Source organism: Maylandia zebra, linkage group LG16 (assembly GCF_041146795.1).
Source record: "Maylandia zebra isolate NMK-2024a linkage group LG16, Mzebra_GT3a, whole genome shotgun sequence".
Lineage (NCBI taxonomy): Eukaryota > Metazoa > Chordata > Actinopteri > Cichliformes > Cichlidae > Maylandia > Maylandia zebra.
This window is the reverse complement of record NC_135182.1, coordinates 36641197-36667119: the sequence shown is the minus strand read 5'-3', so window position 1 is coordinate 36667119 and position 25923 is coordinate 36641197. Positions and strand designations below refer to the sequence as shown.

General features: G+C 48.4%; 1 protein-coding gene and 1 long non-coding RNA gene across 5 annotated transcripts; one reads left to right on the top strand and one right to left on the bottom strand.

Annotated features, from left to right (window-relative positions):
- Positions 1-8301: 8301 nt before the first annotated feature.
- LOC112431428 (uncharacterized) lies at positions 8302-11065 on the bottom strand. The gene is made up of 3 exons (XR_003022515.2): positions 10906-11065; positions 9567-9659; positions 8302-8695 (listed from the first exon to the last, which is right to left on the bottom strand). It is a non-coding gene; the product is annotated as an uncharacterized LOC112431428 (long non-coding RNA).
- On the top strand, positions 9557-21564 carry LOC105940706 (interleukin-10 receptor subunit beta). 4 transcript variants are annotated; one of them, XM_076874601.1, is made up of 7 exons: positions 9557-9685; positions 13796-13919; positions 17552-17724; positions 19458-19624; positions 20307-20457; positions 20541-20686; positions 20789-21564. In XM_076874601.1, exons 1-7 carry the CDS (start codon positions 9676-9678, stop codon positions 20933-20935), a joined length of 918 nt encoding a protein of 305 aa, XP_076730716.1. In that variant the 5' UTR covers positions 9557-9675; the 3' UTR covers positions 20936-21564. The 4 variants fall into 4 exon arrangements, with proteins under 4 accessions (XP_076730716.1, XP_076730715.1, XP_014263892.1 ...); XM_076874600.1 differs by lacking the exon at positions 9557-9685 and adding an exon at positions 13288-13543; XM_014408406.3 differs by lacking the exon at positions 9557-9685 and adding an exon at positions 13290-13543 and having other exon boundaries at positions 19458-19612.
- Positions 21565-25923: the final 4359 nt, after the last annotated feature.

Genomic DNA, 25923 nt, shown 5'->3' with positions numbered 1-25923 from the left:
AGGACCTGCTGCCTGTGGGCGGCTTTTCTGTTAATGAGGAGAACAGATGAATCTGAACCTCGAGGCAGGATTAGTATTTTCCTTTCCACCCGATCTCAGCAGGAAGATCACATGACCGGGTCTCTGCGTCTCTGCCAACCATTTTCATAAAAGTTCTGTTTGTTTTGTCCCACGAGGGGAGACGATGTCTGTCCGTCACAGATAACCGAGACAAATCCAGAGATGTGCAGGAAGCTTCTTTGAAGATAATCAGTGTGCCAGCGCCAGACGTCTTATCAGAAACTATCTCTGGTCCACCAGCCGTGGACAGTCTAATGAAAGATGGTATCAGACTTCATCCACAGGCAGCTCCACCTCCTCCACCCATCGCTCATCATTTCCTCTGTTATTAAAGCTCAGGCTGAAACAGTCACAGCACAGAAAGAACAAAGAAAAAATAATTTTGTTTTAGCTGTTTTTGAGTCTTTTGGAGCTTTGAAAATGAAAAGTAGATGTTGGATGGTTGGTATGGCAACTCTTCTGAGCGCACGTTAAAAAAATGGGCAAATATCCCAGAATGCATTTAGTCCAAAACTCAAACGAGGTAGTGGCGGAGTTTGATATATTACTCTATTTGCCTGGATTTAGCTACAGCGGCTAGCGAGCTGATTGGAGACCAAAACAGCCAATCAGAATTTTTGCATCCGCGTCTGTTTTGTGGCACAAATATAACGCTGTACAGAAAAAGTTGAACACGCAGGAGCAGAGACGTTGCGAGCAGGTCCGCAGAGATCTGAGCAGAGCAAATGCAAAAACTGAATGAGAGGGGCTGTTGTGTGTGTGTGTGTGTGTGTGTGTGTGTGTGTGTCTGTGTGTGTGTGTCTGTGTGTGTGTGTCTGTGTGTGTGTGTGTGTGTGTGTGTCTGTGTCTGTGAGTGTGTCTGTCTGTGTGTGTGTGTGTGTGTGTGTGTGTGTGTGTCTGTGTGTGTCTGTGTGTGTGTGTCTGTGTGTGTCTGTCTGTCTGTCTGTGTGTGTCTGTCTGTCTGTGTGTGTGTGTGTGTGTGTCTGTCTGTGTGTGTGTGTGAGTGTGTGTGTCTGTGAGTGTGTCTGTCTGTGTGTGTGTGTGTGTGTGTGTGTGTGTGTCTGTGTCTGTGTGTGTCTGTGTGTGTGTGTGAGTGTGTCTGTCTGTCTGTGTCTGTGTGTGTGAGTGTGTGTGTGTGTGTGTGTGTGTGTGTGTGTGTGTGTGTGTGTGTCTGTGTGTGTGTGTGTGTCTGTGTGATAGCAAACACTGAAATACATTGTTTGCATGCAGCAATGAATTTTATTCACTCAAATTTCTTTCACGTGTGCTCAGAATAGTGGCACAAACAGCGCCATAGGTTGGTTGGATGTCATGGATGGATGGTTAGATTGACGGTTGGTGGGTGGATGTGTTGGTTGGGTGGGTCCAATAAAGATCCTGGTTGAAGCGGTGTGTAGTCAGACAGGTGAGCAATGGTCGCCCATCATGTGGAGTCTGTGCGCTGCACTGCTGTTCCTGTGATGGAGGTCACATGCAGGGCCTGAGTGTTTTTCACTCGCTGCCTCTAACCTCTGAGGTCAGCGCTCAGACTCTGTGCTCCGGGAGGACAACACTCTGAACTGGAGGAGCTCTGCTCCTGCTCAGTGATGCTCCGCAAACAGCCTCTGCTTTTATCGGGAGGGGCGTGTCCTAACGTGATTACATTTATCGTCACTGACGGCTGTGCTGTGATGCATTCGTGTGCATCCACAGCAGGAAAGAATATCTGATCGCTAACAAAGAAATGTCTGATTTCTATGGTGGTTTCATTTTAGCGCAGAGGCAGGAAAACACAAGAACATTAAAGTGAGTCGCAGGTCAGTGAGGGAGACCCACAGCTGCTGTTAGTCTCTGAAATGAATTCAAAGCAGCGCGAGACGAAAAGAAAAAATGCTCCTCGTGTGTGATCGGTGTCTGTGATTGGAGCCTCTCTTCTCTCCATCACAGACACTTATTACACCCACTGCATCCACAAAGCCACCAGCATGGTGGAGGATGCCACACACCCCTCACACACACCCCACACACACCCCTCACACACACCCCTCACACACACCCCACACACACCCCTCACACACACCCCACACACACCCCTCACACACACCCCGCACACACACCCCGCACACACACCCCCCGCACACACACCCCTCGCACACACCCCGCACACACACCCCTCGCACACACCCCGCACACACACCCCTCGCACACACCCCTCACACACACCCCGCACACACACCCCTCGCACACACCCCTCACACACACCCCGCACACACACCCCGCACACACACCCCTCGCACACACCCCTCACACACACCCCGCACACACACCCCTCGCACACACCCCTCACACACACCCCGCACACACACCCCTCGCACACACCCCGCACACACACCCCTCGCACACACCCCTCGCACACACCCCTCGCACACACCCCTCGCACACACACCCCGCGCACACACCCCGCGCACACACCCCTCGCACACACCCCGCGCACACACCCCGCGCACACACCCCGCACACACACCCCTCGCGCACACCCCGCACACACACCCCTCGCACACACCCCTCGCACACACCCCTCGCACACACCCCTCGCGCACACACCCCTCGCACACACCCCGCGCACACACCCCGCGCACACACTCTTAACCCTGCTGCTGTCTGGCACAGAGGAACCAGAGCGTCCGGGCGCTCACTGCCAGCCTGAGGAACAGTTTATTCCCCCAACACACACACACCAAGTCAGGGCTGGCTTTATGCTGGGGTAAGAGGGGGCAACGCCCCCTTAAACAATCGTTCTGCCTCCTTAAGTTAAACTTTTAGAAGTTGAGAAAGAAAATAATAGATTTCTCTGCTTTTTACTGTCTGTTTGCTCTGTGCAGTGCTTCACAGCTGGGAGCTCTTTTTGCTCGTTAAAGAGGACATGAAACACTGAACATGTTTACCCCACTGATCCTGACACACCGGGTCATGTTCAGCACCATCTTCTGTCAGTACGAGCGTGACGTCATGTGATTGGTTGGTTGAGGCTAACAGACGCACATTAGTTTATGTTAGCTAACTAGTGACAGGATCGATACCTCAGAGGAAAATAGGGACATTAAAGCTAAACATCAGTGTGAGGGGATCACTGTAGTGCTGCAGCAGTGAGTTTATGTGAAACCAGGACATACTGTGGACATACTGTCCACTTTACTGTCTGTGTCTGTAGCAGGAAGTGGCTGTTTGGCTAGCTGCACTGAAACAGGAAATCCAGCTGTTAGCCGTGATGTTGGTGTTTGTAAAGGACAGTGTAGAGGAGAGGCTGTTAGCTGCAGCCAACCAACCACCTGACGTCACGTTCGTACTGACAGAAACATGTTTTTATAACTTTAAGCTGTTATTTGTTAAATCCAGCTTCACAGCAGTTACATGTGTGTCAGAGTCAGAGCTCAGTGGGGTAAATTAGCCTCGATGTGTTCAGTGTTTCCTCTTTAAAGCTCAGTACAGAGAACAGAAGGTTCTCACCTGTGGTTCATTGAGCAGCTCTGTGTTACCGCGGTCATACAACAGAAGAGCCCCGCCTGCAGCTACAGACGCCGTGTTATGGCGAGCAGGTGTGAGGTGAGACGGCCTGCAGACAAACCAACAGTGACGCTGTTGGAGGTGTGCAAATCACCTGCTGTCATTAAAGGTTTAAGTCTGGATGAACTCCTGAACAGGTGATGGTACCGCCACAAGACGACCTCTGACCTTTGACCTCTTCTATCTGTTTCAGGTCAGGGGATGACCGAGCCTGATCAGAGTCTTCTTGGCAGCGGGAACGGTGGGATCACCGTGGGAGGCCTCAAGTCCGTCCTGGAAGACGCCATCTCCCCGGCCTTTGGCGCCACCATCATCATCATCATCATCACGGTGATCATGTCCGGCAGTGCGTACCTCTGCTTCCTCAAGTACATCTGCAACGGCTGCTGCAAGCCCATGCAGGTGGTACCGGCCGCTGACGTGGACCCCAACAAGGCGGAGGAGCAGGTGTAGGTGATGGAGTCGGTCCCCGTGCTCGATTCAGGCCGTCGAGTTTTTCTGTCTGAAACGTTGTTTTCAGTTTCCTGCAGCTGGATGGATCAGAGGCCTCTGCAGGCGAGACGTGAAGCTCAGCACAGGCTGGAGAAACCAGCCAATCAGTGAACACCAACATGGTGCAACCACCTGCCAGACGCGTCACAAAATCAAAGACCTTACTTCAGTGGTTTGTTGGATCTCTGTGTTTGTGTTCAGTGGAGCTCCGTGTGCTGACATGTTCATGGAGCGTCAGCAGGTAAAAATACGAGGCTGCAGTTTCTGTGAGGATCTTCAGGAACTGTTCACCAGGCTTCCTGAAGGACAGTCAAAGCTCTTCTTTGGATGTTTCTGCCTTTGCTTGTGTTCTCTGTCAGGATGATCCCACACTGCTTCAGTGGAGCTGAGCTCTGAGGAGGCGCATCCATCACTGATGTGTGCTTTGTGTTTGGCATCACTATGATGCTGAAAAATGAAGCTGCTGCCAGTCAGATGTTTCCAGATGTTCCTGCGTGGTGGATCAGACTCTGTAATTCATCAGTTTATCAAAGAACCTGAAACCATGACACAGCCTCCACCGTGCTTCACAGATGGCTGCAGACTCTCACTGCTGGACCTCCTCCTGACCTCCTCGTGCACACTGACCATGATGTGGATCCATCTCTCCATCACACCTGTTCCTCTGACCTTCAGTCCAGTTCTGGTGTCATTTTCAGCCTCAGGTTACTTTATTTCTACATGGAGGTAGCTTTGTTCTGCAGCTGTGAATCCTCACATACACACTCTCAGTACAGCTACACACAAACACAACGTTCATTCGTCCGTCTCAGTAACGGCGGCTACAACAAAGCCATTTTTAAACGTGCTGTTTTACGTTTTGGGACCAGAAGGAAAAACTGAAACGGACCAGCTGCACCTGCCTGCTGTGGTTCCTCTGTCGGCCCGTTGGACTGAGTTTCTTTTCTTTACCGATAAATATCCAAACTGTGACACCAAAGAAAAATGACAGGGTGATAAAATAAACCATCATGGTTTTGTCAACATGGAAGCGAGAAAGCTGTGCGAGACATGAGCGTGGCTGGTGGGCGTTAAGCTCCACAGTCTGACCTGTAATAAGACTGACTTCATGTGTGCGAGTGCTTTTCCTAAAGTCACGAGTCGTATCTTTAGACGTAGCTATGCTCGGCTGCAGACAGGACACCTCAGCAAGTACTGAGTCATGGCTGCTACGTGCTGTGGCTGGAAAGAAACACAGCAGATTTCCATGAGACTTACTGCTTCTTACGGAGCAGAAGGCTTTTCCACGTGACCCCCGCTCGATGCCAATGTGCTCGTTATGTTTGCGGCTGAATGAACTGAACATCAGCTGGCTCACAGTCTGGATGCTGCTGTGGTTCTCACTCTGGACCAGGCTTGGTGTTCCTCAGCAGCACGGCGAGGTCAGACGGCGTACGTGTTTAAAAACAGGATTCCTACAGATTCGGTCACTCATGGTTTAATCTTAGGATGAGCTCTAACTCACCTGGAAGGAATAATCGTGTCTTTTCAAAACACAGAATAAGAACACATCAGCAAGCGTCCACATCATCCCCACAAGTCTCTGTGAACATGTCCCCACTGTGTGCTGCGTAAGTGAGCAGTGAGTGCACACAGCTGTGATCTGGACTCATCTGTTTGCCTTCAGTAAGGATGTCTTCCTCACAGACGTCCTTACTCAGAGCATTTCTGAGGAGGCTTCAGTGAACAGCAGATGATCAGCTGAAGGTCCTCCTTGTTTACCTGCTGTGGATGGGCTGGTTCTGTGTTCATGTCTGTTATGTGTTGACACGGCTCTGGTTCATCTTTTTGTTAGGAGCCTTTGATGCTTGAATGAGTTGTAGGTCAGAGTTCAGACCCTTAATAAAAAACCTTCCTCGGGTACAAAGACTGGACTGAACCTGAGTGTAAGAGCAGCCAGTGTCCAAAGAAGACCTTTTACAGACCTTCAGGGGGATGTGGATCAAAGGTAAGGAAATGACGGTGGCTCAACAGTACTGAGCTGTAAAAAGACTAAAACAGCATTTCAGGAAAACATGAGTGTTTCACACAGACTGTGTCCTGTCGCCGTGCTGATTGTTGTACGTGTGTGCGTGTGTGTGTGTGCGTGTGTGTGTGTGCGCGCCGAGCTCTGTATTCTCCAAAACGTGTTTTTTAATAATTAAAAACATGAACGCTGAGGCTGTGACGCCGAGTTAATGATCCCAGCCGTGAGCTCGGAGCTCATCAAACACACAAACATGGACGCTGCAGCATCCTGTCAGCAGACCCATCACCATGGAGACCAAACATGTCCTCCTGTGACAAAAACTCCGCCCTGATGTGATTTGAATCTGCTTCCTCCTGATTGTTCGGAGGCGCCTCACGCATCCAGCAACGGAAGTGAGTTCAGAACTGACACACACACGTACTCGTTTTCATATGCTAGTGAGGACATCTCATTGACATAACCCTAACCTGACCCCGACACTAAAACCTTCAAATTCATGTGGACGACCCTTTGTCCCCAGGACTGCGGGTCCCCACAAGTATAGTAGGATGCCAATTTTTGGTCCTCACAAAGATACATTTTATTTATGAGCACCTTTCAAGTCACCCCAGGACACTTTACAATAGGATAAAACACTTAGTAAAGATAACATTAACAAACAGTGGAGTCACAGTGAATATGCAGATTTGAACAGATGAGTTTTGAGTTGGGATTTAAACTGGGAGAGAACCAGTGTTTCTTATTTCTGGGAGCAGAGCAGCTGAAAGCTCTGCTTCCCACGGTGGTGAGGCGGAAGGAAGGTACAGTAAGCTGGATGGAAGAAGAAGATCGAAGTGAACGGGCAGAACAGGTGGTGGTTAACAGGTCAGCAAGGTAAGGAGGAGCGAGGTTATGAAGGGCCTTGAAGGTGAGCAGAAGAAGTTTGAATATTATCTGGATTTTCACAGGGAGCCAGTGAAGTTCCTGAAGAACAGGTGATGTGCTGGTAGGAGGGGTTCTGGTGGTAATGTGAGCAGCAGAGTTCTGAACCAGCTGAAGCTGATGGAGGGATTTTTGGGGGAAACCATGCAAAAGAGAGTTGCAGTAGTCGATACAGGAGGTAACAAGACTGTGGACAAGAATGGACGTAGACTGGGTGGAGAGAGAAGGAAGCAATCTGTTAATGTTATGTAGATGGAAGTAGAATGGCCTGGATGACACCAAGGCTCTTAACCTGAAGATGCCTAAACATGGCGCGCGCACACACACACACGACATAAAACTGACAGATTGATGATGTCACCTACACCTGTCAGTGAGGGGGGCGGACCCTTCCTGTCTTCGTGCTCACTGGTTACAGGCTGTCATGTGACTGCCCTCCTCGCCTGTCGCTTTACCTGCTCATCATTAAAGCTGCTGTGCAGGTGCGAGTTTTCAGAGCGTCCACCTGAAGCGGGCCTCAGAGTGGAGGGAGGTTCACGCCTCCTCTCTGAGGGACAGTGAAGAGCTTTGAAGTGGGAGGAGTCAGATCAGGATTTACTGTTTGAGTTTCATGATGTTCAGTTTTCATGGTGATAGATCCACAGCCGATTACCCACACATGCATGTCTCTCTGTTACCGATGACCTCTGACCCTTAGACTGAGAATCCTCTCAGAGCTCCAGACGTACCCAAAGCATCAGCAAACGCCCGCGGCTGATGGAGCAGGAGGGCCGTGAGGAGCGCACGGCTGAGCTGTGGAGTCCATCTGTGTCCATCAGCCACTGTGGGACACAAATCCATGGCAACCACCTTTAACAGGCTGACACCTGAAATCTGTATATGACAGTTTGGGGGTTGAGTCACGAGACCGATGCTCGTCGTGTTCGTGGTCCTGTAAAACCATCACACAACAAAGAACGACGTTCAGCTGCTCGTGAGGATTTCATCGACCTTTAAACACAACCTCACAGATTTTACTGTTTTATTATAAAGACAAAGAGACTTTTCTTTCTTTACATTAGATAACTGAATTTTTCAATGTAATATTTATCTTTCTTCCTGACTTGATGGAAATAAGCAGTGGTTGGACCCTCTGGGTGGACGCTTCTGGCCCACGGGCCGTATGTTTGCCACCGTTGCTGTAAAGCTTGTGAAGCTAGAGTAGCTGTATCGTGAAGGTTCGCTGTGCCAGCTGCTGTTTGTTTGTGCGGCGTCTCACTGGGACACAAAGACTCGGCTCAGGTTTAAAACAGTTTTTATTAAAGCAACAACAGAAAGAAGCGCGGTTGGCGTGAGAGCGCCGTCAGCAGAGACCGCCACGGTCATCAGGGCTGCTCAGGTCCTCGAGCGGGGAATTGGTGAGCAGCCTTTCATCCTCTCTGCTGACGCTCCGAGACGTGAGGAAGGAGGAGCCGAAAGAGCGCCGAGAGCCGGAAGCAGGAAGAGGTCGAGGTCAGAGTCAGCGTCTGATTTGGCACGGCGTCTGATTGGGATGCTTTTTGGACCTCCCTGCCCTCCAGCTCTCGGCTTACTTTCAGGACCCGCAGTTCTCCTTCGGCAGCACGTCGACGTCCTGCTCTGTGGGCGGGGTCATCAGGGCGGGTTCGCTGCTCATCCTGTCGCCCTTGCGAGCTGCGGAGACAGAGAGAGATGGAGAACAGGAAAGAGTTTATTTAAAATGGAAGAACTTCCTGTCTGACACTGTTCTAACTTTAGAGGCTTTTATTCTGTAAAAACGTCAGCCTGAAGCTCCTCCAGCTTCACGCAGTCGGAGCTCTGATGTCTCTGTTCTCCTCACACAGGTGTGCTCAGGTGAGTCCAGCTCTGCTCCTGTGCTGGACCGTTTGTCTCTGGGTCCCGGTGATTCTGCTGCTCAGTCGCCATCAGACTCACAAAAGCGCCGAGTGTCGGCTCTGCAGCTCCACAGCACAGAAACAGGCGTTTCTTTGTGTCTGCAGGTCAAAGGTCGCGGTTCTGCTGAAGTGGAGTCGAAGCTCCACACAGGTTGCCCCTCTGGGAGTCGTGTCACGTAGACACGGAGCGGCGAGGACTGCAGGACTGGAGCTGCTGGTCCAAACCTCAAACGTCCACATGACGCACCAAAGAGCGTCTGTGAGCGCAGACGGGGTTTCCTCTGCAGTGAGGCGCACCGCAGGGTTTAAATACAGCTTCTGTTCAGGTGAGCTGCCCAGAGTGTTTCTGTTTCTGTGGTGAAGTTTCTGTGCGAACGCTCTCACCAGGCTCTCTTGATTTCCTCTGTCAGCGCTGCAGAGGCGCCTCGTTGGCCACGGCGGCGTGGAGAAAAGAGGACAGTCTAAAACAGCTGCGAGAGCTTCACCACATCCTTCTCACCGCAGCTGCAGCTCTGAGCGCCGCTTTCTCACAGTAAACAGAGTCTGAGGCGAGTCTGCAGAGGATCTCTGACCGAACCTGAGCGTCACCTCTTTGTCCTCTGAGGTCGACTGACACCGATACATCACTGGAGGACACTGACCACACTCACATTTAGCCTGCTTGCATCCCGCGGTGCTCGGCTTCTCCGGCTGCTCCTCTCCTCGCGCCGCAGCCCGGATCTTCCTCGCCACGTACCGACAGGCTGCAAACAGAACGACATGAACTCGAGTGAGTTAACGGACCCACCGTGAGTCCCATTCCCCGAGAACATCGGGACTTAGGATCAGACTTAACTGAAATCATATCTGAGCCAGCAGGCTCTGACACTGCCACACCGTCCCCGAGTTTGACCCCTAACCCTGAATTATCCTGCCGGTGCAGGAAATGCTGATTACATCTCATAAATGCAAATTAACAGTCCGTTCATGTCTTTGTCAGAAGCTGACCTGATTGGCACTTTTTGGGGGGTAACAACAATAATAATATTGATATTTATAACAAAGTGCAGTAATAACAGTGTGCAATACACTTATTCTACATTTTATTACTAACTTAAGTTACTGCGTGGTGTTGTACGTAGTGCCGACGGGGGAGTTTTTCCATTGTACTGCTGTACTATGCCTGACTGTGCAATGACAGTAAAGAGTCCTTATCTTATCTTGTGGTAATTATCTGATGGTTCAGGCTTAACGGGCTCGTTTGCATCTGGAGCTCCGGCTGTGGGAACCCCGCGATGATGGTGTCAGAGTCTGAAACCGGATGCAGGCTCGTGACCGTCTCGCTCGGCCGGTTTGGCTTCAGAGGAATCCAGAGAATGAATGTGGGTCCCAGCCACTGCTCCTTAATCTGACAGCTAAAATAATCCCAGCTTCTATTATCATTATTATTATTATTATTATGAAATCCGGTCGGCATCAATGAACATGCTGAAGCAAACAGAGACCATCGTTCAGAATGTAAAGAGCCGCAGCGGCCACACACGAGAAACCAACACAGTGAAAAATGTCTCCACACACACGGAACTAAAGAAACGACACGTTACACGGTTCACGCTGACAGGTTTGGTTTTAAGTCATCTTTTCATTACTTATTTCTTTCTTTAATTTTCACTGATCGCTGAAGAAAGACTGTCGCTGTGTTCAGGCGCTCCGGAAGCTCCTTTACACCAGTTCAAAGTCTGGCACGTAAATCCAGGTGAGACCAAATCAGCGCTGTTTACCATCTGCACTCAGATTAGACCGAGATTATCTTTAAAGGTGGGAGTTAATCTGGGCTGTCTCTCAGCCGCAGGTTTGGCTCTCGGGGTTAATCCAGAGTTTAGCCAGAGCCAGGCCCTCAACTGTGGGCTCGATCTAATCCCTGGAGTAACCCTGACAGAGCCGCAGGTAACCCGGAAGTGAGAAGCCTGGTCTCGGGTTCAGACCTGAGCCAGAGTCTGTCGGACTCACCGCTGATGATCAGTCACACCATCCTTCAGATGCGCGGTGTCAGGAGCTGCTGTTCTGGTCCGTGTGTCCGTGTGTGTTAACGCTCAGCTGATATCTGAGCTCTTCCTCAATAACAAGTCTCCTCTGATAGCCCCTCCCTCTGAGGAGGGGGAGGAGCCTTCACTGTCGCTGCAACAAGCTCAGATCCTCCTTCTGAGTGATCTGTGCTCCTGGATCGTCCAACACTGAATCTGACTGTAACCCACGATGCTGTCAGGTCAACGATGGTGTTCAGAGGGGTCAGACAGATTGTAACTGAGTACATGTACTCAAATACTTACTGAAGTGCAGCTTTAATGTACTTCAGTAAGTATTTGAGTACATGTACTCAAATACTTACTGAAGTGCAGCTTTAATGTACTTCAGTAAGTATTTCTGTGCAGTGGCGGTCCTAGCCTGTTTGGCGCCCTGGGCGAACACTCCCTCTGCCCCCCCCCCCCCCCCCCCCCCACACACACACACACACACACACACATATGGAGAGAGAGAGAGAGTGCATAGTATGCAAACGGCTACCAAACAGCCATCATAATTCGTCATACAATGAGAACAGGACAAATCAACAACTGACAATGACTCATTAATATTAAAACCTGTAACATAATGTGTTGTTTGGAGTTTCGTCTGTTACTGTTGCTGTTTTTACCATTTCTTCTGGGAGCAACTGTAACCCACATTATTTCCTCATTGTCAGTTGTTGATTAGCTTCCCCAGCTCATGAATGAACGCGATGCTGTTTTGATCCTGAGAGACAGTTACTTCTACATCTGCATCATCGCTCTCAGCGCCACTCTCCCAAAACTCTTCGTCAGGCTCAACATGAGCTTCCTCCATGAGGCCGCCTCTCTCTGACTCTCTGTCCAGTTCAACATCCAAACTAGGCAGAGGGTGACGTCACACAATGCACTGGCACAAGATGGCGCTGCACATGCTCTAAAACATAGGTGTCAAACTCTGGCCCGCGAAGCCATACCAAATTACTATTAGAGCTGGACTACTGGTATTATACAGCTAATATATATGTTGTTTAGTATTAAGCTTTGCTTGTTCCATATTCAGTCCATAAGAAAAGATTCATTCATATATCTGGAGGAAGGTTTTTTTTCAATAAATATCAATGTTAGCCCACGATTTTGTTCCAGTTTTCAATTTTGGCCCACTTTGTATTTGAGTTTGACACCCCTGAAAACCAGTAACTTTAAACACTTACTGGTCAAATCCATCACAGACCTGACACAGCACCTGAGCGACGGTCCACAGTTCACTGAAACCTCCTCAGAAATGCTGTCATGAAGACATTCTTAATGAAGGGAAACAGGAGGACAGACTGAGGCTGAAAATGACACCAGAACTGGACTGAAGGTCAGAGGAACAGGTGTGATGGAGAGATGGATCCACATCATGGTCAGTGTGTACGAGGAGGTCAGGAGGAGGTCCAGCAGTGAGAGTCTGCAGCCATCTGTGAAGCACGGTGGAGGCTGTGTCATGGTTTCAGGTCAGTCAGTGCTGTTGGAGATCTTAAACTGATGAATTACAGAGTCTGATCCACCACGCAGGAACATCTGGAAACATCTGACTGGCAGCAGCTTCATTTTTCAGCACGCCGATGATCCCAAACACACTCAGAGAGCAGTGAAAGCACACAGGAACACACACACGAGTCATGGAGTCCAGTGTCGAGTGGAGACTGCTTTGTTCCTCCTGAATTGGAGGCCTTGTTTCTTGAAGAGTCAAACACCATCCCGCTCATGCAGCGTTGTAGAGACATGCAGCCAGAGCTGCAAAGCACTGTGGGTGAGCCTCATGCACCCGCGTAGCTTCTACGTCTCTAAGCAGGCCTTAGCCATCACTCGTCATCGCTCGCTGTGTTATCAGTTAAATACAGGGACCAAACAGTGCTGCAAACATGCTTATCTGCTGGGAAGCTTTAACATGGGAGTCTACGGGGACGGGCTCGCTGCTTCCCCTATTGGACGTCAGAGGAACTGCATGTTTTGTGCTTCAGTGTGTTTCCGTCACCACGAGTGTGTGAACAGGTCCTCACAGCATCACACACACACTCCTGCCTTCCTTCCTTATGAGGCCCACTGTCATAATGACTTCAACCACAGACTGACCCGAGCCTCAGCTTGAACACACCGCGAGTCCGAACCCCCCTGCCCCCTAAAGCTGCCACCTGCCCACGTGACTGCACACTGTAAAAAGTAAGTGTCGGTGAAAACGCTGAGAAGTGTTACGGTTCCGTTTCGGAATAACTCGGTGCTGTTGGTTCGTCTGCCTGTGACTAAGCAGCAGACATGCGCGCTGTCACATAAATAAACCCACTTATAAATAAAGGCACGTGACACCCTGTGTGCGCGTGCTCTGGGTGAACCCACACTTTTTCCAGCGCGCTCTGATTCCTTGAAGCCGGACTCGTTTCTGCGCACACGCCAGTTTCGCTTCCGCGTACTTCCCCGCCTCTTGCTGCCGTGAAAGCTACCAGGAAACACACTCGGAGCCGGATCACAGCACACTGACAGCGGCGAACCTGCCGGGGACATGGCAGCCTCTGTGTGCGCCTTCATCCTGGCGCTTTACGCACTGTGCGGCTCCGCAGGTAAGCACACCTTTACTTTGAGGGCAGGTGAGGAGGAGGCGGTCTGACGGAGGGAAAGGCAGCGCAGAGCGTCTGGAGCTCAAAAAGAAAGCTCAGCTAGTGACGAGTGTTTAAACTAAAGCTGTGAGCTGAAACCCAGAGCACAGTCTGCTGTTTACTCAGTCAGACAGGTGAACTTTGACCCCAGCACAAGAGACAGCAGTGTGTTTTAGTGTCAGCGAACAGCGCTCATGTCTTTGTGTTTGTGCTCAGCCGGCTCAGGAGGGCTCAGCGCACCCACCCACGTCCGACTGACGTCCTACAACATGGACCTGGTGCTCAGGTGGGATCCACCTGAAGGGACGACCGATGTTCTGACCTACACGGCCGAGTACAGGTGAGTCACCGGCGGGTGTGACATCTTCAGGTGATCGCAGTTTAGTGTCAGAGAACTGAGTCACTTTCAGTTTGAATGTTTACCTTCAGGAGGGCGAGTGCGATCATCACACTTAGGGCTGGGTATCGTCACTGATTTCTAGAATCGATTCAATTCCGATTCACAAGGTCCCGAATCGATTCGATCCACGATTCGATTTAATTCGATTCTATTCAATTTGAATATGGGAAATTTTGACAGTCAGAAATATTATAATTCAGATCAGTACATTTACATATTTTTGTATCTATAAAAAGGAAGCTGACACACGCAAGACTTTATCAAAGGTGTGAGCATCACAGCAGAGGCCTTTGTGTCAAAGTAGCTGAGGATAAAACACAGAAAAACATGAAGGTGATTTTCCTGGCCTGGGATTTTATAAAAATATTCTGCAGTACATCAAAAACGAAAGAAAACCATTAATCAACACATGATTGTAATCTGAAGTTACAGCAGTTTTATTAGAGACACAGCATTTTGCATTTTGCATAATTTCAAAAAGTTTTAATTTGTTCAGTATTGAACGGCAGAAATTAGGTTTTCTTTTCGGAAGTATATAAAACGAAAAAAAAAGAAAGTCGGCCGACAGCGCTGTAAACAACGGTAGTCTTGTGCGTAACAAGTAAGCGAATAATGAAGAAAACAGATTTTTAGACGGGAAACTGTTCTTGAAGTATACTGAGAGAGAGAGGGAGAGAGAGAGAGAGCTGTGCATCGTGGTCGAAGCAAAACAGTAAAAGTCAGAGTGAATTCATGACGATGTTTATGTGAAGCGTAGTTTGGATCTTCTTTTGCTGCTGGTTCGGTCAATATTGTTTGGAGAGACATCAAACTAACAGCTTTAGAATCAGCGCATAAAGGGCGTGAACACACGGACCCGCCGAATCAGAATCAGCGAGCTGTCGGCTTTCAGCCCCGACCGTGAGAAAGGCGACATCTCACTGATTCTGATCCGTGGGTTCGCGCTGTGTGTTTAAGTCTTTGTGCAGAATCCGTGTTCCTGCTCTCATTTACTCTCTTAGCTGTTTGGTGGTTCTTGAAATTTTGTGAGATTTCACCTGAGATTCTGGCATTTCGGGCAAAATAAATTTATATAAAAAAATCGATTCAGGATTTTAATGAATCGATTTTACGTTATCCAAGCCAGAATCGATTTTAATCGATGAATCGATTATAAAAACCCACCCCTAATCACACTGCGAGCTAGAAAAGGAAACTTAATCTTTGGGTCTTACTCGTCGCTGTCAGTGGAAAATCAAAGATTCCAGAGCAGCTGGGCTCAGAAATGGACGTTATTCTTCCTCCGAAGAGTCCGATCACCTCAGTGTTTGGGAGCAGGTCACACTTCGCTTTGTCATATTTTTAGTTGCTCTCTGAATCAGGGATGCCAAACATGAGGCCTGGGGACCAGCACCGGCCCACCAGAGGCTCCATTCTGGACAGTTCATAAAGTATTATGAAGAAGTTTTACCTGCAGGACACTGGCTTGGGAATACGTGGAAAGTTAAAATATTCCTAGATCTTTATAAACTACTGACATCATACAGAATGAGTGCACGTTTGCTCACTCCTGCCAAAATAAAAAATGAAAGGCTGCAGCAATAAAACATCCGCTGATGCTTTCTCCTATGAAACCCTTCGGTTCAGCGATGCTGCAGAGCTTCAGGTCCTGCTGGGATTTGTCCCAAGTAAGGCGCGAGCCTTTTCCCAGGGTCTGCATGGACTGAAGGAACAGTGACTGCAATAAAGCCTGTGAGCGCAGGATGTACTCTGTTCAGGCCACATAGAGGAAGTTGGATAAACTGTCAGTAAGATAATCCATGCAGAATGTGAACTAATGAAATCCGATGTGGCCACAGACCGCCCCTGAGAAGACCCGCCTACCTTGATGTACTCACGCGTGCGAGCAAACCTGACCCCCACGACAAGCCCATTACCGTCAGATTATGAAACGCCACCCTATTCAGCTCTTCCCACCATGTCTGTGTCCGATGGGCTCCTGCAAAAAGCTCATTATCTGCAAACTGACGCGCCGCCATCCCTGCATGAGGAAGCACCTGTACCTCCAGGTGAAGCGCTGATGGTGCCTCGCGATGAGGAGACTGAAACAGCCGTGTCCAAAGAAGAAGTACAAACGCAGTTATGGAATCACAAAGTCACAAAAGTTACTCATCCAAGAGCGGGGGAACGGTGAGTTCCAGCTGTTGTTCTGGGAGAGATCATTCTAAGAAGAACAGATTTCATGAGTCTGTATAAATGTGCCCTCGTGTCCAGCATCAGGAGTTTTTCCTGCAGGCAGTATAAATTTGAACCTGATGTCTTTCTGTAGGAACAAACATTTAAAACTCAGCGCTGAGTAAACCTTCCATCACACCTGGATTTACCTGGATGCAGAGGTGCGGCGGTTATTCTGTAGAACGCTGTGCGCTGATGAACAGTGTGTTTGCAGACTCGTGGATTAGTCGTGTTTTTTCTCTCCTGTTGAGATGTCGAGTAAAACCGTCACAGGAACATCTTCGCTTCTTTGTGGGTGTTGACCTCCGACCTCAGCCCCTCCTCCCTGCGCTGTCAGATCTCGGCTTTATGAGGTCGATCTGATGAAGACGTGCGTTCAGGCAGAAGTCAGGAGGCGGAGTCATGTTCAGATGAACAGATTAAACTGCGGTGCGTTTGTGGAACCGACACAACCGCCGTCATGTCCAAACATAATCTCAGCATCTGATTGGTCAGGGCACAGCCTTCCATCTGTGCCCGGCTCAGGCAAGCCGGCGGCGTTCCCGGGTCTTCTTTGCGTGGACGCAGTGATGATCCTGAGCCCATGCAGATGTGTCCATCCAGCTGTGTGCGCTCTGGAAACACCCGGCCTCCTCTTTAGTTGGCAGACGTCGAGGTTTACACTCTTCTCCAGCCTTTTGTTGCAGCTCGTCCAACTTTTCTGAAAAACGATTCTAAAGCGGTGTCAGTGTCAGCACTCGATGTGCTCCCTTTGTGCGTTTTCAGATGATCCTTAATGATTATTTAAAAACAGTATGCACGTGCTCTGAAACGGTGAGGACAGCGCAGTGACTGCAGACCGGTTTAGTCCTGCTTTGCATATGAATCTGTGATATCTGCACCATCAGTCCTGCTGTTCCACATTTCTGAAAAGCTGCAATCAGATCACTTACAGGAAGAACAGCACCTGCCTTTCTCCTGCTCTCCGGCCCACTGAAGCCATTTTAATATGTGTGGTGTGGTTTGTGAGGACCGTGGTGAAATCGAAGCTGTTATTGTTGCGGTCCAGGTGTTCACACAACAGAAACGTCCTCTTATCTGCAGCGTCTCTGTTCTGGGAAACGCCTCCACTCGACTGACTCGTTAGAAAGCAAACGCACGCTTTTCTGTCCCGATGCACAAACGGTGAACGTGGCGTTCCAGCTTTGATGTAACCAGCACCGCCAGCTCGTGTGAGCGTTAGTTTCTTTGCTTCGTGCCGTCACACGTCCTGCAGGATAAAGTCGTGAGATCTTCTTGAACAGCGGTCGTGTTCCCGAGAGGAGAACATCTGTCTGAAGTCACACCTGTGACGCCATCGCTGTGTTTCTCTGTTACAGAAGCTTAGCAACTGGATACAACAATGGCTGCACAAACACATCAGCCCTCAAATGTGAGTTCACCTCCTCCTCCATCACCGTGCACGGGAATTACACGGGCAGAGTGCGGGCGCATCGGGGGGCCGAGAGCTCCAGCTGGGTGGAGAGTAACGTCATTGTCATGGACAGACACAGTAAGTGAATCTCGTCATATGTGCCGAGCTCGTTTGTCTCTGATCCAGTAGCGTGACACAGAGAGGAAAACCGAGTATTAGCCGATGACGAGCTGATGGGTGTCGTTTATCCCACTGAAACTTTTGCCCGTTTGGCACTCGGGTGGAAATTTTAGCTCTGTGCTAAAAAACCAGCCCATAGTGATTGGAGAGGGGATCTAACCCCTGCAGTTATCTGCATTTGAAACTATGAAATCTGCAGGCACAAAGCAAGACCTCTGCTTCTGGGAGCTTTTGGTATCCTCTCGTTGGCCACTTCTACTGGACAGAGCTGAAGCTTTTCCAGTTGTGCCACATGTGCTCCACAGTGGGAAATGTTGCTCTAACTCCCATCGGCTGCTCAGTTTTGTTCCAAGCTTCCATGTTAGTGGATTTCCAGGCCAAGACTTTCCCCTCTGTCGTCTGGTATTTACAAAGGAAGAGGCTAAAAAGCCAGCTGACAATTATAAGGCAGCAGATAATAACCCTCACAGCTGACTTGTAGATGATTAAGGTTATTTTCCCTCGTGTAATGTCATCATTCAAGTCAAGTCAAGTCAAGTCAAGTTTATTTATAGAGCACATTTAAAAACAACCAAGGCTGACCAAAGTGCTGTACAGTAAATACAGATAAAAATACAATAGAACACAATTTCGTAAAACACCTCGCTGATCAAAATAAAAAATAAATAAACAATTAAATTAAACCTTTCTAAAAGCCAATGAAAAGAGGTGAGTTTTAAGAGCAGTTTTAAAAGTTTCTAGGCTTTTGGAGAATCTGACGTGAGGAGGTAAACTGTTCCACAGTCTGGGTGCAGCCACAGCAAACGCCCTCTCTCCCTTTGTCTTTAATTTATACCTGGGAACATCTAAAAGCATCAGATCGGCTGACCTCAAAGATCTCCTGGGGCGATAAGTACTAAGGAGTTCTGACAGGTAAGAAGGTGCAGTGCCATTTAAAACCTTAAAAGCCAGCAGTAAGATTTTAAAATCAATCCTAAAAGCAACTGGGAGCCAGTGGAGACAGCAGAGAACCGGAGTGATGTGGTCTCTTTTTTTTTGAACCAGTCAACAGGCGAGCGGCAGCGTTCTGCACCAGTTGAAGGCGATGTAGACAGGAACGATCTAGGCCAGCATAGAGGGAATTACAGTAGTCCAGCCGTGAAGTAATAAAAGCATGGACCACTCTTTCTAGATCGTTCCTGCAAAGGTAAGACTTGACTTACCTTGACTTGACTTGATCATTGATCTAACAGAACAAGTTTTGGGAGGTAAAATGAAAGATTGGTGAATGAGACCATTTGGTGGCTCTCAGAGAAGCTTCCTGAGATCAGGATGGTCCCCTTCAGCTCCGGTTCAGACTGTGGCAGCAGCTGTGTGGGGAGTCTGCAGTTATGCAATGACTGCTTCAGCAGGGGACGTCTGAAGAGCCTCGCTGAGCTGAAGACGATCAGAAATGAAACCGTGAGCGAGCTTTTCAGCGTCTCGCTCGTCAGAGCTCTCGCCGTCGCTGACTTCAGTCCAGTCAGAGTGAAATCCTGGTTTCTGTGTTTCTGTCTGTGTCCTCAGTGAAACCGTCTGCCGTCATGGTGGGAACCTCCCCAGCTCCAAGCACACTGGCATGACAGAGCTGTAGCAGATGGAGTGGACTGTTAGAGAAGCTGCAGCTTTGATTTTGTCCAATAAAAACGTCTCTCCACATCTGTCCCCCTCAGCCTTCATCGGTCCACCTGATGTGACTCTTCATGTCACTGGGACATCTTTGGAAGTCAGCATTAAAGACCCAGTGTTCAAGCAGTCAGAACTGAGGGAGACGTACACCTCGGCCACCTATAACATCACCTACTGGAAGAGCAGCTCGAAGGAAGAGGTGGGAACGCCGGTTTGTAGTTTTAGCTTCTAATATTATTAGAAGCTAACATTATGCCAGCTAATATCAGGCTCCAGTGTCCTAAAATCACACTTTCCCTCTGATAAACAGTTTGATTACGTTCTCATATCACACGAGAGTTTGTTCACAAAGCGTCTGGGTGCAACAATGTTAGATGCACAATAAAGTTTCATTAAACCAGCTAAAAGCAGCAGAAACAGCATTGCTAAGGACACTTAAGCATAAGCTCAACAACTCATGGCTGAGCTTCCCTGACTTGCACTGGCCTCCTGTCACAGAGCTTCACAGCCTCTTTCAGATTAAATAAAGGTGGCGGCGTCTCGCCCACCAGTGACAGCTGAGGTAAACAGCACTGACAGCCTTCCACAGGCTTGGAGGTGGACGCGGTCCAAACAGTAGCAGGAATACGGCCACAACCGTTATGATGTACAGTCCAAATTTCATGTGTTTGATCTCTCATAGAAGCATGTTTGTCCTACAGCAGCCACCGTAGTTAGAGCTACGCACTTAAAGTGTGAGGGGTAAGAAACTGCTGACAGCTAGTGATGATGTTTTACACACTGTAACTAGGGATGCACCGATACCAGTATCGGTGCATCCCTAACTGTAACTTTTAAAAATTCAAAGAGTGAAAACAGTGAAATCAGCTGAGCTCCTCTGCTGCCTCCTACAGGTAGAAACAATGAGTGACATGATGCAGGACCGAGTGGTTCTTAGTGACCTGGACCCGCTGAGCGAATACTGCGTCCAGGTCCAAATCATCACCAACATGAACCCCAGACCGAGCGAGTACAGCGACGTCGTCTGTGAGCGCACCGGTGACGGTAGGCACCGCCGTCACACAGCCGTCACAATCGCTCAAGGTGTCGCTGATGGGCTCACCTGCTGCTGTGTGGTTTTCTTACAGTGGATGCAGCTCCGTGGGTGGCGGCCGTGGTGACGTTTGTGGTCATGGCCACGGTGGTGGCTCTGGTGGTGACTCTGGTGGTCTACTGGAAACAAATCTCCAAGTTCCTGTGCCCAGAAGTCGTGCTGCCGCCACACTTTAAAGAGGTGTGTGTGTGTGTGTGTGTGTGTGTGTGTGTGTGTGTGTGTGTGTGTGTGTGTGAGTGTGTTCTTTAATCTAACACTGACCTTTCTGCCCCGCCCCCTCAGTCTCTGCTGCTGAATGATCCCAACTCCATCTACCCAGTCTCGCTGCCCTCTGAGCACTGCGACCACGTCAGCATCGTAGCAGACCACAGGACTGAGGAGGAAGGAGGGTGCAGCACTCAGCCTGATACCTCACAGGATGGGGGCTAGGAGGCGCAGGAGGGGGTGGGATGCACTTTAAAGACTCTGAGAATCGGCCTCTGACTGTGAGGTTTTAGAGCTGTGAACTCTGCAGCAGTGAAGTGATGAAGACGAGCAAGAACAGGTGAAGCTGGCCCAGGTGAAGCTGTTCCCACTGTCACAGGCTGCTGTTTATACTTTAATAGTTTATTCATGTCAATGTAAATGTTTTGCTTTCTACTGGTTTTTTAATGGTTTTAATGGTCGGAGGTTAACCGAAGCCTCTGCTGCTCCTGCTCGTAGGAACCAGGTGACCCGATGCTGGGCTGTACTGAGACAGTCTGGGTCTTTTACTGCTCTGTCTTCGTAGCCCAGTTTAATTACGTGTTCAGTAACTGGATTACAACATAACTACATGTGAAGGTGTAGCCCTGCAGGCTGTGTGTTTGGGTGTAGTAATAACTGATGTGGGGATGAGGTTGGCTTGGGTTTGCCACCAGCTGCTGTGAGACCTCGCCGTCCTCTGCTGTTTCCAGCGGGTTCACCTTGGATCTCCATCAGGCAGGATTCGGGCCGTCCAGCAGAACTTATGATGAAGAAGTGTGAACACTGTAAATACTCTGATTTATTTCTAATAAAAGTCTTTGTGACGGATGAAATGCTTCTGATTGTTCTTCGCTACAGAAACACGTGAAACATCGTTTTAAATCAGACTCAAACTTGGCTGCTGGTGTTCCAGATCAAGTGGCGTTGGTCAAACAGATGTGTGGTAGACTTGCTTTTCAGGACTCCATTTGAGTGCTCACAAAGTAAACTGCACGCTTTAGTTGTGAAGCCAAAACGCTGAAATCGCAGTAATAACACGTGCGAGGGGAACGATAACAACGACAAGATTCTCCAGATCGTTTGCTCTGTCCTGTGAACTGCATCGGCGTGGTGTCAGTCGTTTGGTGTTTCTGCGATCGTGCGAGAGAACATCACCAGGTAAACTTTTTGAATATTTTATTGTTCAGCAGCAACAAGACTGACGGAGTGTGTTTGAGGGAAGCTCACAAATGTCAGGGAGGAAATATTTGATGTTTATTTGCTGGTTTGTCGGTAGCAGCTCCTGAAAAGCAAGTCTACCACACATCTGTTCGAGCAACTGTTGCCAACCAAGTTGATTTTGCCTCTGACAAAGACGACTCCTCAGCCAGGCCTCATTTCAAAGCCCTGTAGCGCCACCCTGAGGCCCCAGTGCTACCTGTACACGGGCCGTTGAGGCCAGCAGGAGGCGCTCCAGTTGAACTTGTTTTCCCATCAGTCACTGCATGGACGCACACTTCAGCTGCATTTATGAATCATTTGAACCCTCCTTTATTTATTTTGTGCATCTCGATGATGTTTTGTTCTGCTGGGCTGTTCTTTTGGTCCGGCTCTCAGACTAAAGGTCAGCTGTCACATCACATCACATGTTTTTTTTACAGGCTACTGACAAAAAAACAAACACTTTTAACCACATCCTCGCTGAAAACACAGAAATGCAGAACTTCAGCAAAACAGGAAGTTTCAGGGTTTTACTCAGAACCAGAAAAACTTTATTTTGAGACGTGAGGCAGAGCCTTCAGTTCTCAGGCCCCTCTTCTGTGGAACCAGTTTGGATCCAGGAGACAGACACTATCTCTACTTTCAAGATCAGGCTTCAAACTTTCCTCTTTGCTAAAGCATTTAGTTAGGGCTGGACCAGGTGACCCTGAATCCTCCCTTAGTTATGCTGCAATAGACGTAGGCTGCCGGGGATTCCCATGATGCACTGGGTGTTTCTTCTTCACTCTCTTAAAGTCTATTTTAGTTTCATGATCTGTAATGAAATGATCTAAATCATTTATAAAACAAACTGACCTCTACACCTGATCTTAAAACCTATTTTGTCACATCTAAGTTGTAATTGGAACATGAGATGAAAATGCAAAGTTTTCTTTTCTTCACTGTTACTTGTGTTGTTGCAGGATGGGGTTAAAATCATATTTTCCTGGGTATGAGCTCCTGATCCCTCAGCTCCCAGTATGAAGTGGTTTAGTGGTGTTCTTCTCACAGGCATCTGTGTCACCTTCCCTGGAGCTGCTGGTTTAATCTTTTAAACTTGTAGGTCCTGAAACAATCTTTGCTTTCCAGTAAAATTCCTTTTGTGTCTCGTTTGTCCTGAAAAGTTTATCTGGCTGTGTTTCCTACTGACGTTGGAACTGTGACAGTTTCAGTATGGCTGTTGAGGACAGCGTGCATACTAGGGCTGCCACGACTAGTCACGATTAGTCGACTAGTCACGATTAGTCGACTAGTCACGATTAGTCGACTATCAAAATGGTCGACGACTGATTTAATAGTCGACGCGTCGTTTGAAGCTTTGTAAGATCCTGAAAGACGCAGGAATAAGTAGCAGGATGTAAGAGTGTAATAACGGACTGAAACAGAAGATGGCAGCACTGCATGTACAAGGATGCCAGCTGCCGTTAAACCCCGTAGAAGAAGAAGAAGAAGTAGCTGTGTCCGGTATCATAGCTTTTTTTTATCGGAGCATTTTTTCTTTTTTTGCCGATGCCCGTGATGCCGCCCCGGGCAAACCGCCCGTGTCGCCCGTATCTAAAACCGCTGCTGTTTCTGTGTTCTGTTGCTTCCTGTGTACTCCACTCTGTCATACTGTAGATTTGATTCATCGTTTACAGGTGAAGCTGTCATTAAAATCATTGAATGAGATCAATGAATCAGTGATCAGGATCCAGTGGATGGATACGATTCAGCCTGTGGTTGTGATGTAAATAAAAGTGACGTGAATAAATCTGTGATCTCTGATCAGTTTGTTTAAGGATCACATTTTCATACAGAGGGATTTATTTTGGCTTCACAGACGCTGAAGCTTCAAACATGTCAGCAGGCTGGTGGTTATTATGGGATGGCATCCTCTCCTGCTGGGTGAGCAGAGTCTGTTCATTTTCATTACAGTCCAGGGTCATGGTGTGGGCGGAGCCTATCACAGGTCTCATAGGGTGAGAGATGGGTACACCTGTACAGGTTTCGATCCATCACAGAGCTCTGTGTGCCTGAGTCAGACATTTGAACTTTATACAGCTTTAGGTTGTGTTTTAGTTTCAGCTGCTGAAAAAGAATCTTAGCTTATCTTGTGTTATGTTGAAGGAAAACTGAATCTCTCTCCGTAGACTCTAACACCTCAGAGTGATCTATCAGTGAGTCTGCAGATATGAACAAAAGCAGACTCAGAGCCTACCATATCGCCTCTTATCATCGCTTTAATGACGTTTCCATCTGCTATCTCACCTGCTGACACGTCTGAACCTTCACCGACACCCACAGCTGGACTCTGAACATCTGGCTGCCTAAAAAGAAGAAAACCATCCACACAAAGATTAGGAGCTGGAAAGTGATCGGGGTGAGTTTACTGCTCTGTGTGTAGCTGTTCAGTGTTGAATGTTCACGGATGAACCTCCTCAGGAGGAGAGTGAAGGAGTCGTCCTGCATCAGTATCTGTTCAGTTAGGCCCATATATATATGGACACTGACAAGTTTTGTGTTGTGACCTGTTTACTGAGTCATATTCCAGTTATAGTTATATAATAGACGTGGATATGATGGTTAGACTCTCAGCTTTCGATCGAGGGTAACCACGTTCAGACTGGGTGAAGGGTTTAGGAGTTTCAGCTCCTTAACGTGTGCAACCCTCTTCTTAAGTGGGCCAAAAGTAATTGGACAGTTGACTCAAAGGCTATTTCATGGACAGGTGTGGGGAATTTCTTCATTACATCCTTATCTGTGGCCAAGTCAGTCACCTGACCTTCACCCAACTGAGCATTTCAGTTGTTCGAGACTAAACTTTGGTCAAAAAGACCCACAAACACACAGGAGCTGAAAGCTGCTGCAGTAAAGGCCTGAGAGAGAGAAGGAAACCAGCATCTGGTGATGTCTGTGAGTTTAAGACCGTCAGCAAACCCAGCAAAGGGTTTTCAACAGCGTATTAGAAATGAACACTTCATTATCACTTATTGAATCTGTGTGGGAATGAAGGGATTGTGTTAAACATACTTTAGTTCCTCACATTTTAATCCAATCTTTTTGTCCAACCCACTGAGTTAAAGCTGAAGCTCTGCATCTGAGCTGTTTCGTTTAAAATGTATTGTGTTGATGCACAGAACCAAAAACAGTTGTCTGTGTCCAAATATTTATGGACCTGACTATATTTAATCTGTATCAGGACCTTTATCCGTATCTGTATGTGTGCCTGTACCTTTATCAGCATCAGTATTTGTACATGTATCAGTATCAGGGCTGAAAGGGTTAGGGCAAGTAATCAGGCTTTCTCTGGAGTGGGTGGAGGTGACGGTGCTGTGAGTCTGCATCGCCTCTCTGAACAGAAATCTGACCTTCCACATGCTGTTCTGGTCATTAGAAGAAAAATATATTTTTAGTAAATGAAAGCTGACGTTTCAATAAAATGAAGTGAGAGAGCGGCCGATTGTCCTTTGGTGGAAGAGAAAAGCTGTGGCCTGTGTTTCTGAACGAAGCCCAGAGGTCTGTCCATGACAGGAACGCTTGTCTGAGGCTCTCTGATGATGAAGAGCACCGCTCTGCTTCATGTTCACGTCTGACTGAAGCTCGTTCAGAGCAGCAGCTCTCAGGTCAACCTCGCAGCCTTTTTCTCTCGCCGTCTGTCTGTGTCTGAAGTCTGGAGCCGTTTCAGACTTTCATGCTGATGTTTGGCTCGAACAAGCAGGAGATTTCTGAGGTTTTCTCATGAATCAGTCTCTGCTGGTTTGTGGAAAAACCATCAACATCAAACATCAAAGCAAGGCAGCAACATGAGTCCAGCTCAGAGAAGACTCAGTGAAAACAGCGACACCTACTGGACACTTACTGTGGCCACATGTGATAATGCCGTTGCTGTTCTACTCTTCTCTCTCATTTTTAGTTCATGGACAACAAACCAGCTTATAGAACAAAACATATTAAGAAGGCTGCTGTGTTTATGG

What these genes read in the sequence shown, in the direction of transcription:
- LOC105940706 (XM_076874600.1), top strand. Translation starts at nt 13,486, where the DNA reads ATGGCAGCCTCTGTGTGCGCCTTCATCCTGGCGCTTTACGCACTGTGC. An exon ending in ACCTACACGGCCGAGTACAG is followed by an intron (nt 13,920 to 17,551) that starts GTGAGTCACCGG and finishes TCTCTGTTACAG; the next exon opens with AAGCTTAGCAACTGGATACA. An exon ending in CATTGTCATGGACAGACACA is followed by an intron (nt 17,725 to 19,457) that starts GTAAGTGAATCT and finishes TGTCCCCCTCAG; the next exon opens with CCTTCATCGGTCCACCTGAT.